Consider the following 13,024-nt stretch of genomic DNA (forward strand, 5'->3'; position numbering starts at 1 on the left):
TGGAATGGCTTTTTTGAGAAAAGATGTGCTATTACTTTTTTAAATAATGTGGCTTAACATGTTTATGTGGCGGATTAAATTGGGATACACATCCTATAGACTGAAATTCTAAAATTAAACTCCAAGAGAACCACACACAAAACCCTAGCAGTGAGTTTTGCATGGGCAACCAGGCCTTACATTTCCAACAGAAACATGATCAACACATCTAAGTACATCAAAATGAATGAAAAAAAAACAAAGTCAATAAACACCAAACATCTAATGGTCAGAATTTCCAGCACAGGCATACACAAGAAAACAGTAGCATAACTTATGCCCAAGTCAAACTGTAACTAGTCTTAATAGTATTATATGACTTGGTCATGCTTCGCTGTTTTTGTTTACCTGCACTTTATTCATGAGTCCATTATTTTTTTTACATTTGGGCAGGTGACCTCTGAACCACAGACCAATGAACCACATAGAGTAAAAGCTACAATTTACACATGCAACACACTTCAAAGGAAGAACAGAGGACATGTGTGTTGTTCAGTAATCAAAGTTTAGGCTGGAGTTGGAAGTGGATAACTGTTACTGTACAGTACCTTTCTAATAAAATTATTTGTGTAGGGAGAAAGATAGCATTTTCCAGCAATTTAGTCCAAAAAATAATATAAATATATATATAATGCATTTAGGGGTGTGGTCCTGGTCAAGACAATCTCATGAACTCCAAACTGAATGTCAGAATGGGAAAGAAAGGTGATTTAAGCAATTTTGAGCATGCCATAGTTGTTGGTGCCCTACCGGCAAGTCTGAGTATTTCACAATCTGCTCATTTACTGGGATTATCACACACAACCATTTCTAGGGTTTGAAGAATGGTGTGAAAAGGGAAAAACATCCAGTATGCGGCAGTCCTGAAAATGCCTTGTTGATGATAGAGGTCAGAGGAGAATGGGCCGACTGATTCAAGCTGATAGAAGAGCAACTTTGACTGAAATAACCACTCGTTTTAACCGAGGTATGCAGCAAAGCATTTGTGAAGCCACAACACACAAAACCTTGAGGCTGATGGGCTACAACAGAAGAAGAACCCCACCGGGTACCACTCATCTCCACTACAAATAGGAAAAAGAGGCTACAATTTGCACAAGCTCACCAAAATTGGACAGTTGAAGACTGGAAAAATGTTGCCTGGTCTGATGAGTCTCGATTTCTGTTGAGACATTCAGATGGTAGAGTCAGAATTTGGCGTTAAACAGAATGGGAACATGGATCCATTCTGCCTTGTTACCACTGTGCAGGCTGGTGGTGGTGGTGTAATGGTGTGGGGGATGTTTTCTTGGCACACTTTAGACCCGTTAGTGCCAATTGGGCATTGTTTAAATGCCACGGCCTACCTGAGCATTGTTTCTGACCATGTCCATCCCTTTATGACCATCATGTACCCATCCTCTGATGGCTACTTTAAGCAGGATAATGCACCATGTCACAAAGCTTGAATCATTTCAAATTGTTTTCTTGAACATGACAATGAGTTCACTGTACTAAAATGGCCCCCACAGTCACCAGATCTCAACCCAATAGAGCATCTTTGGGATGTGGTGGAACGGGAGCTTCGTGCCCTGGATGTGCATCCCACAAATCTCCATCAACCACAAGATGCTATCCTACCATTATGGGCCAACATTTCTAAAGAATGCTTTCAGCACCTTGTTGAATCAATGCCACGACGTAGAATTAAGGCAGTTCTGAAGGCGAAAGGGGGTCAAACAAAGTATTAGTATGATGTTCCTAATAATCCTTTAGGTGAGTGTATGTTAGTGAGAAAACTGCAAAAAAAAAATGACTTTCGTACTTAGTATTTTTGTCTTGTTTTCAGTAGAAATTTAAAAACATTCTTAAATCAAGATGTATTTTCTTGATGAGCAAAATGTCATAAGAAAATAAGTCTAGATTTAGGCAAAAAAGTTAAATGTGCTTAAAACAAGGAAAAATGTCTGCCAATGGGGTGAGAATTTTTTTCTTCAATGAAGTGTTTTAAAAAAAAAGTAAACTTATTTCAAGATTTTTTTTCTTACCCTATTGGCAGATATTCTTGCTTGCTTTAAGCACAAAATCACTTAAATTATATATTTTTTGTCTAAAAACTACACTTTTTTTCTTAGGTAATTTTGCTCATCAAGAAAAAACATCTTGATTTAAAAAAAAAAGATATTTCTACTGAAAACAAGACAAAAATACTAAGTAAGAAAGTCATTTTTTGCAGTGAATAAACACGCAGATACAGATCATTAAATCTAATGGTAACTGAGTATCAGACAAGCAACTCTAATCTGAGCAATTTATATCAGACTGACCCTGCAGAAACAACAAATCCACTCAAAACAATACCTGCAGGAAGATTCAAAAGTTTTTCACACATCCTACATGAGCTCAAAACACATCCAACAAAACAAAACATGAATGTTTAAACATACTGAACACAAACAAGCAATCTCAAATCCCCTTAGGGGTAAACAGGCGAAACCAAACGTCTGTTTAATGTTTAATCTTATCCATCATATTATCCTTGGCATTTAAATGCACTTCAAATTGAACAATGCAAAATCTCACATGACAGAAAAAAACTTGCTCAACCAATGATCCAGAACATGTTTTTTGTTAACATGGAAAAGTATCACTATAGCGTCTGAGTGCCAACCCAGACCAACACGTCTTTGTAAAGCCCAACTCAGAAACTGGCATAAAACAAGGCCTTGAAGATATCACAGAATAGAAAGGAAACACAGATAAGACAATCTTAAATTTAACAGAGAATACAAAGTGTTTTTGCTTGCTCTCTAACTCATGCACACACTGAACATTCTCTCCAAATGACTTAATGGAGATAATCTCAAACACGTGATAAGATTTCGAAAGTGAACAGCTCATAACAATTATAATCCATCTAACTGAGTTATGGTTGTTTCTCAACCTTATTGGGCCCTGTTTCTCCAAGGGCCCCAGGCAATGTTAAGTATTAGGGTTTTAAATGAAAAAGGCATTCAAAATACTTAATAGTAAAGTCTATTTTTTGTTTTAAGTCTATACTCTAGACATTAAAAATGGTAATGGACAAAAAACTGTGTAAAAAGTGATTACTGTGCTGGTACCATAGTACAGTGATGGTAATACAATTTTGATATATAACATGGTACTGAATATTGTTATCATTATTCTCAGTATCTATGGCTTTTACATGGTACTATGTTACAAAAAATGCTGTGAGACTGTACAGTTCTGCACATTTTATTATCATTTTAGCTTTATGCCTCAAAAATACCATGTAGTTAATGATAACAGGGCAAAAGGATGAATGCAACATTTATACTATTTTTTAAATCTCCTTAAACCTTGTTTTTACATTAGCAGCTAGTTTTGGACCCATTTGCACTGTGTATGATCAAGAGAGAGAAAGTTTGAGTCTTTCTCTGGCACTGCCCACCATGGCCCAGAAGAAAAATGTAAGGCATGTGAGTGTCCAGGTTAACACAAGCACAAGGTACGAAGAGTATCACAGGAGGCGAACTTTAAAAAAATCTGCCCTGGAGAGCTCAAAGACTCACAACACAATACAATGCAACACAAAACACACAAACATACATCCTGTACTCTATTAAACCAACAAGCTGTTCCCATGTACCTCAGCTCGAGCTTACAAATAAAAAAGCTTTATCATAATGATCCATGAAATGTTTAAGTCACCTTGGATGAACATTAAAGGGTTACAGATGCAATAAAAATACTGAAAATGAAGTTTTTGGAAAAAAGTATTTACGTTTTGCGTCCTTCACCGTTTTCAGTGCAGACTGAAGCCTTTCCAGCATGTTGACCTAATAAATCCAGATTAAAATGCCATGAATTCCTTATCTACATATGATATTGCAAAACAGCCGAGGACTGTTGAGGTGTTTCTCAGCAGAGCAGAAACACTGACTAAACTGAACTGAAAAAAGGAGGAGGGGGTGAAAGAGTGCAGAGAGAGAGAGAGAGAGAGAGAGAGAGAGAGAGAGAGAGAGAGAGAGAGAGAGAGAGAGAGAGAGAGAGAGAGAGAGAGAGAGAGAAAGAAGGAGGTACAATGAGTGGAAGCAATATAGAAAATATTTGGAAAATAAGAGAGATTTGATTCGATCCTCTCCCAAAAGCAATAGCATGGGAGGGGCAGTGAGTGTGTGTGCTTTTATTATGCACTATATAAGTTATATACATAGTATTTACTTAAAGGTGCAATGTATAACTTTTAGATACATCTCTTTACAAAAATCCAATAAAAAAATACATAACTATACTATCAGTGGTGTACAAAGACCTCTCACAATGAAATGTATTGTTTTTATTGTCTTAAAATGAGCAGTTTTTATCTACATATACCGCGGGTCCTTTAACATGGAATTCGCCACAATGTTTCTACAGTAGCCCTAAACGGACAAACTTTTCTACAGAGTGCGTTTCGTCCATACACTGTCTCAGACGACGACATGGTTGTCGTTTTATTTAGCTTCTCATTGCTTTTCGAAAATTAAGGTTGGTTGCAATTGGCAATCTCACAGCTAGATGCCGCTAAAAACCCACAGTTTAAGTCAGTGGTTCTCAGGGGGGCCCCAGTTTTATGACATTTCATAAAATACATTAATTTATCATGAATTCTGTGTAATTAAACCTAAAAAAAATAAGGCTACTAACCAACAGCACTACTTTGTATACTTTAACATGTTTTGTCTTATTAAAATGTTACGTTTTAGAACAAATTTGTTATAAAAAAAGTTTGGGGGGCCGCAAAGGAATGCACCATATACAAGGGGGGCCGCACGCTGAAAAAGTTTGAGAACCACTGGTTTAAGTAATGTGGACTCAGTTATCTGGGTTATTATTATTATCCGGTGTGTGGACTATAATTTAAGAAAGGTAATCTCAGAACACAGAAAACGTTTTCATATATTGCCTGTGTTTTTAATATTGTGCTATAATATTACCTGGGGTAGCTATTTGGAGGTAATTTCCATTTAGTGGAAAATATGGAATCTGACTTTAATAAGTTGTAATATTGTAACTAACTTTCTAGTAGTGTCTACTATTTTCCATGGAAGCACCACGCTTTTTACAAACCACAATTCAATTTATCTAATCATTTTCATAAACCTGCAAGTCTTCTAATGTAAGATTTTACATCCCTAGTTATCCAAGTTGTGCCCAACCTATGATAACATTTTTTATTTGAAATGCTTTCTGGCTTAAACATTGTAACAAGAATCACAATGATGACCTTTGATAAACAGACACACCTCACGAGTTCTTATATGGGGAAATCTCTTGATTGAGTTTGGCTGTGCCTTTTCTTTACAAAACAATAAACAATAAAGCCAGCCAAATAAAATCTGAACTAATTCATAAGAGTAAAAAAGCAGCAACAGGAAAACTGCTCACACAGGAAACTTCTCCAGTCATCTGGAGTGGAACTACAGTACATACCGTTAAACACAAACTATGACCTTAACTTATCTTACAGTTACAAACACTTCCACTTTTTTAAAATGAATGTGTTAAAAACAACAAATTTAGTGTTAATTCTGGGACAACACCCTAAATACGTTGTTCTCTGTTGAAAAAGCACATTTTAACACAACTTGTGTTATATTTTAACACAAAATCAACACAAAATGACAGATACTGTATGTGTTAAAAGCTTAACGTCTAAATCCTTTCTAAGAGTGTACATATCAGCAAAGCCTACAATCAAGTGAAATTGTTATTAGTCTGCTAATACAGGATTTTCTGTGCACATGCTTATTGCATAATGGCATGACTTAGATGAGCAATATGCTTTGAGGGGGAAAATGCCCTTTTCTGAGAAATTTTCTTCCAAATTTCACCTGGCCTTTAGATACTATAGGAAGAATGCTACAATTGCTCTGTAATAAGATGGTCAGTATGACTCTTTCTAAAGGTTGCTGATCATTTTGATACAAAGTTATGTTGTATCAATGTATCCTTATTGTAAATGCTTCTGAATAGAGACACAAGGTCACATCTGCATTAACAAACCATTAAAACAGTACTGCCTTTTAAACACAAATGCTTCTTCAAATAAATAAACTGTTAAAATATACTATCTTAAAACCAATAAAGTTTCATGCATTGCACACCAAAAAAAATGCATTTGCATTCATGTATAAATCTAAACCAGATATTTGTATTCTCATCTGCACTTAGGGGCGATTCACATTTAGTATCTTTTGTGTGCGCAAATACGTTATTTTGAATGAAGCAGCACAGAAACAGTGTTGCCAGATTGGATATGTCCAAGTATCATACCAGAACCTCATAATTATGGTATTTAGAAGAAAATTATCGAACACATGTCAAATGTGAAGAATAAAGCTATTTTATCTAACCAAACAACTTTTGATAGCCTGTAGGTTTTCCCAGTAGATAAATGACTAAGTGTACCTTAGTCGGAGAGCCTAAACAACTGGAAAATAGAGATTCATTCTCAATGACGAATGGCCGAAAAGACATAACGTAAGAAGAGATGGAGTTATGTCAAGAAGGGAAACAGCAACTGTCGAAATCACGAAATCTCGCCAAATGAATGCTGTTTTTATCCTAAACCTAACCCTAAACCCAACATCTTGCGAGATTTAGCTCATAGCTGTATCCCTTCTAGCCAAAACAAAGAGATAGAAGACATGCGTTACACACATTTAGCATTCTCCTCACAATTATGATGGTAGACGTTGGATCAAAAGATAGCTCAATAAGTATAAAAGCCCTTTGATTGCAAGATCCATTTGAAGTGTCACAAAATGTGGAAATTATTGCACATTATGGGATTTTTTTCATTATTGATCATACATCGTACAGAGGTCAAAATGATGGTACAAATACGATAATTATTGTACATCTGGCAACACTGCACGGAATAGAGAGCGACGTTCTTTTTTCATGTGTGGCGGCACCACAGGTGAAAATACTTTTCAGAATGCCGCATTAGGGGCTAATCACACCAAATCACACCAAACGCGCTTTAAATGCTTGGAAACGTAAGGGGTGACGCACTGCCCTTTTTAAAAATATATATTGCCTTTTTATATTGCTAGGCAACCACAGAGTCAGCTGTCTTGTGAATCAAATATTGAAGCGTAAGCGTTTTTTTGCTGTTAACTGTTATATTAGTAGAAACTTTAAAAAGTGGGTGCCTGCTCTGACCTTGTTTGAGGTTGAGAGGTGCACAAACACGCAGGAGAGAGAGAGAGCGAGCAAGTGGAGTCCGGTTCTTCAAAGCTACCGTAAACTTCCCTCACCACAACGTAAGGCTCTCCTGTCCCCTCATTCCATTGGACAATGGACGTCGGCTGCTTTTCCGATCTCAGCGTTCGTTCAAAAAATGCGTGCTGTGACCGGTGGCAAAAACCGCAAGGCGCTCGGTGCGCATAGAATATCATTCAAAAAAGGCACCCGCAACTGCCATAAACGCGTTTGGTGTGATTGGCCCCTTATGCATGTATACAACAAATGCGAAGCATCGCGTTCCTCGCTTTAGAAAACTTGCAGGATTTAACTTCGTGTCATGTGAATTTTTTGCTTGATTTCAATATTTTCAACTTGTGTGAAGTCCCAATTGATGCGAAAAGCGCGTTTTTTCATGCAATCGCACCGCCCAATTCACATCATTCGCATTGCTCCAAGCGAGTTTGCATCTATTCGCGTCTATACATTGACATTTGCATTGTATGTAATCTAATTGCGCAAATGGTTGAATTCGTATTTGGTGTGTATGCCCAGTTAAAAAGAAAGGGGAATGTGGTGCGGTTAGGTATTCCAAGCAGTTTTAGACGTGAAATGTCAACCACCCCAACACCTGCAACAACTGAAAACTGTGTATATACAATCACACAAAGGCAATTTTAAAACTAGTTCACTGTATAATGATGTACACTCACATTACATGAAGATTCCCAATCAAGATGTTTAACTCTACATAAGGGCGCCCATGCGGTCAGCCATGCTAAGATCACATGACCAGCTGAATATTACTCTCTGTAAATGTATCCTAAGTATTGTAACAAAAGCACTACTTTTGCTTATATGTGATGCTGCATCCACAGCAGTACACATCAGTATAAAGTTATGACTAAGTTATTGTCTCAAGATTTACATATCGCATTGTAACCGGCCCATACTTACATCCATTCACTACATCTTGGGAGGCGACAACGAAACCGAATCCTTCTCCCGTTCTTCGTCTCAGTTCCACTTCCATTGCTCTGGAAGAAGCTGTTGTTCTCCCTTCCGCGTGGCTTTTGGACACTGCTCCAAGGTTCAAAACCGCGTTTTGGCCCCACTGACCAGTTCCATCCTCAACTCCTAACCAGTCCCGGGGCTCTAACGTCAGCGTCACAGGCACTGAGTCCAGGAAGCTGGTGCTCTGGACCAGGTTGGGAAGGTCACCAGAGGGCGAGGAGGGTGAAAGGGTGCTCTGGCTGGGTACAGCACCATCAGAGGATGGGGAGGTCAGATCAGGGGTGCCCAGTGAGGGAGGAGTTCTCTTATAGGCATTCGGGGAACCAGGTGAACAAAGAGGACCTAAAAAAGAAAAGGTCAATGACAGGTGATACGGAACAAACAATATATTTGACCCAGTCTGTGAAAACCCAGCTGTTATATACTGTTTGTATATAAAATCATCCTACATAATGTAAAGAACTTATATAACCTTGATATCTTTATTATTGCCTGAGTAAGACCAAGTCAAAGATTGAAATCAATGATTAAAATTAAAATCAAATTAATGGTACTAGTTATTGTGTATAGTAAATTCATTAACTATACATAATTAAGTATAAAGTATGTTTATTAAAGGATGCTCACTCACCTCCTCTGTAAACCAGTAATACAACCTCACCCTGTTTGGTATGTTCTTGTAGCACCCGCTGCACCTGAGCAAAGAAGGATCAAAGGAAGATTATACAAAACTACATTTAAAAAATCCCAGAACTGCATTTCAAACAAAGCATTACCTGTGCGAAGCTAAGGCTCTGTACATCTGCGCCATTGATTTTGATAATGGCGTCCCCTGGCTGTAAGGAGGGGCACTGCCGCCTGTCCCAGACTCTTTTCACAACCGCAAGCTGCCCTCCCTGCCCCCCAGCCGTCACACTAAAACCCATACCCCCTCCTTCGCTCCTGCCCAAGGCCACGGGTACCAGCTCACCACCTCCTCTGCACCCTACCCCACCTGGGGCTCCGGGGGACCCTAGGCCCCCTGGATGAGGTCGCGGGGGGTTGTTGGCTGGACACCCGTTAAAACCGCAGGGTGGGAGCTCAGTTGGAGGTGCAACGGCAAGAGTTGTTTGGGGCATGGGAGGTCGCTGGGTGCCAGGGGCCCCTGGTAGTGGGACGGTCTGACCCACCTCAGGCTGGGGTAGAGGTAGCGCGACAGAGGAGTTATCGCTGTCGGAAGACTTGGAACTGTGATGACCGTGAGAGGGAGCCGGAAGAGAGTTGTTGTTGTAGCTTCGGATGAGGGATGCCCTGGGTGGAGAGTTAACGGAGTTAACTGTGGAGGGTTTATTGAAACAAATAACTAAACCACCTATGTATACCGTCACTCACAAAGACTTCAGGATCAGGAATAAATTTGGCAGAGTAGTTACCTGCGTGTGACAACAGAGCTGACCTCCGTATCGCTGTGACTGGAGCTCATTCTGTCTGACGGGGGAGGGGCATTTGATGAAGGCACTGCCCCCAACCCTACCGTCCCTCCCACTCCATTTCCATTGGCCATCGAATAGGAAGTTTGCGGTGCCGTGTTGCCATTAGCATCCAGAGACTCTTTCTGCATGCGCGGGTAGAAGTTGTTGTGGTGAGACATGGAGCGGTTGATGTTCACCAGGCCAGACTGGTGAACATCGGGATGTTGCGACTGGGTTTGAGCATAGCCAGGGGCAGCAGGGTTTGAGCTTTTTGGATCAGAGGGTGAAGCAAGGCTGGTTTTGGGGCAGCCATCGGGTTTGTAAAGCATGGGGTAACCTCGACGGAGAACCACGTCTACACTTTGACCCATGGGGACGGATTTGAGCATTTCTACCACTTCTTTATGGGACAGACCCAGCACGCATGTGTCATTGATGTACACCAGGATGTCAGCTGAGAGAAAAATAGATTTATGTTATTTAATTTGTACATACAGTAGTATGAGGAAAATCATACAGTATTAATCATTTGTGAAAGTCTGGATTTGTGTAGTTTGACTTTTATATCAGACGTTTATTTCAACTTGTGTTGGTTTGACATCACACGTGAGTCAGATAAAACCCCAAAGGCCCATCTAGATTAAAATAAGATCAGCAAATTTAAACCATGAGACCTCTCAATCACCTAACATACACACACACACACACACACACACACACACACACACACACACACACACACACACACACACACACACACACACACACACACACACACACACACACACACACACACACACACACACACACACACACACACACACACACACACATTCTGGTTTCCATGTTTTGTGGGGACATTCCATAGACGTAATGCATTTTATATTGTACAAACTGTATATTCTATTCCCCTTACCTGCCCCATTCCCTAACCCCAACCATCACAGAAACCATTCAGCTACTTCACATTTTCAATAAACATTATTCTGTTTGATTTATAAGCTTGTTTCCTCATGGGGACATCAAAATGTCCCCACAAGGTCACAAAAACACTGGTATTCCTATCTTTGTGGGGACAATTGGTCCCCACAACGTGATAATTACCAGGTACACACACACACACACACACACACACACACACACACACACACACACACACACACACACACACACACAGGAATTTGTAAACTAATCCGGAAATGGGAGAGATTCACAGCTTAAAAATAAAAAGTGAGGATTGGAGGGATGGAGAGATAGATTAGAAGATGGGAAAAGAGGGAAGCAGTTTGTGTTCCCATTTTAAAATCCATCTTTCATCCATCCCTCTTTGTCTGATTGGTTCATCTATCACTCTCCTGGTTTGTCAATCTATGTATCTATAAATCCAGATCTATGGTGCTTTTTACTAAATGTGATGTATGCCCTCATTCTACCTCACGTGTATGACCACACAAATGTCCTCACAGACCCTGCACAAACTAATCTTTATTATTAAATTCGTACTGTATACCTACTGTATATATAAATCCATAAATATGTAAAACACTGACCACGTGACGTGTCATCTTATGTTTGCATATTTATACAGCAGAGGGAAAAGCAGTAAGCCATTTACTATAGAAGGTATCCCCCGAAAAAATATTTTAATCTATATTTTTGTCCAAGTAATATATATTTACTTTAATCATTTGTGTAAGATAAGGCTTTATTTCAGAAAATATGGCAACTTTAATTAATTGTAGTTTTCTTATCTTATTAGCAAAATATTATTTTTTATTTTAAGCATGAACTTCACCAAAATGTATAAAAAACATGTACGCCCAAAAACCTTGCTGTGGACTGTAAATTAAATAAAACACGCATACACAGTGCATAAAGAGTTAAAGTGAGCGCTCTGGGTCTAATAAAGTATTTTATCCTCACCTGTTTTTAGTGCAGATGGACCTCCAGGTGTGACGCTGTACACCTGTAGGAACTCTTTCGGTCTGCTGCCACCCACAATATTAAAGCCAAACCCACGAGGCCCTTTCGACAGGCGGGTGTGTATGGAATAGCCCTTCAGGTCAGATGGTTGATCTGTGAACGCAGGTACTGATACACACATATACACACACACATACACACACTTTAGATTTAGTTAAAACTTCAGATTTAGATTGGATTTTCATAGGCAGGGTCACATTTACAGTACTTTCACAAAACAGTTAAACAACAGTGCCATCTGCTGGGTCAGGGGTGTATTGCTTATACACTCTGTAAGTAATACATCCACACACAAATTATATTAGTAAAAAAACACAGGCGATGCTTAGAACAGGATACTACACTTTCAGTAATATGGGAGTAAAAAGTATGCAAATATTGTGTTTGCATGATCTTGATGACCTAATAAGTCACCATGTCAAAATATACACTATATAACAAATCACATTTGCTGTGTGCTGGAGAGGAGTGCTGGAGCCTATCCCAGATTTGAAGGGTTGAAAGCAGTGAAACACCCTGGACGGGTGGCCAGTCTGTCTCACTGGGTGAGAAGCTGACATTTATTTTAGAAACTTTTTAATGTTTTTCTTTTGCCTTGTTAACAACACGCACAGCGTCCAGAAATTGTGCAAAATCTCAAATTAATCTGATTTTTTACTGTAAAACAGTTAAAGGGATAGTTCACCCAAAAATGAAAATTCTGTCATCATTTACTAACTGTCATTATGTTACAAACCTGTGTAAATTTCTTTATTCTGATGAACACAAAGGAAGATATTTTGAGAAATGTTTGTAACCAAACCGTTCATGGACCCAATTTACGATAGTATTCGTTTTTTCCTACTATGGAAGCGAATGGGGTCCACGAACGGCTTAGTTACAAACATTACTTAAAATATCTTCCTTTGTGTTTAGACCGAATTTTCATTTTTGGATGAACTATCCCTTTAACATGCCCAATGTCATAACTTTGATAAAATTACAGGTTTTAAATGGCCTCCCACTGCACATTTATGCACACAGATTTGCACACATCTTATCATGCAGAGAATGACACATAATGACTTCTAAAAACTGCTTGGCTCAAAAACAAATAAGAAATCAGACACAACTATCTCAAATAAATAAAAGTAGGATGAGTGATGGAGAATATTAAAGAAAAAATGAGAGGAGAGAGGGGGGAATAGAGGATAAGGGTTGAAAGGGGTAGGAATCAATGGATAAGATGAAGGCGTAAGAGAAAGACTAAAAGGCTTCAGGAAGGTTTGTCATTAATCTTTGTGTGAGGACTGGAGAGATGGTGTGTGCTCAGGGGGCAAAAG

General features: G+C 39.0%; 1 protein-coding gene across 4 annotated transcripts in view; it reads right to left on the reverse strand.

The window, feature by feature from the left end:
• magixa (MAGI family member, X-linked a) overlaps nt 1-13,024 on the reverse strand; it is a 46,898-nt gene that overhangs the window by 12,766 nt on the left and 21,108 nt on the right. For all 4 annotated transcript variants that reach the window (XM_065246905.2, XM_065246903.2, XM_065246904.2 and 1 more), the window contains 5 exons: nt 11,643-11,810; nt 9,681-10,173; nt 9,045-9,558; nt 8,900-8,963; nt 8,212-8,610 (listed from right to left, as the gene is read on the reverse strand). In XM_065246905.2, the coding sequence (XP_065102977.1) occupies nt 8,212-8,610; nt 8,900-8,963; nt 9,045-9,558; nt 9,681-10,173; nt 11,643-11,810 (1,638 nt within the window). The remainder of the gene's footprint in view (nt 1-8,211; nt 8,611-8,899; nt 8,964-9,044; nt 9,559-9,680; nt 10,174-11,642; nt 11,811-13,024) is intronic.

This window comes from Paramisgurnus dabryanus, chromosome 11 (assembly GCF_030506205.2).
Source record: "Paramisgurnus dabryanus chromosome 11, PD_genome_1.1, whole genome shotgun sequence".
Lineage (NCBI taxonomy): Eukaryota > Metazoa > Chordata > Actinopteri > Cypriniformes > Cobitidae > Paramisgurnus > Paramisgurnus dabryanus.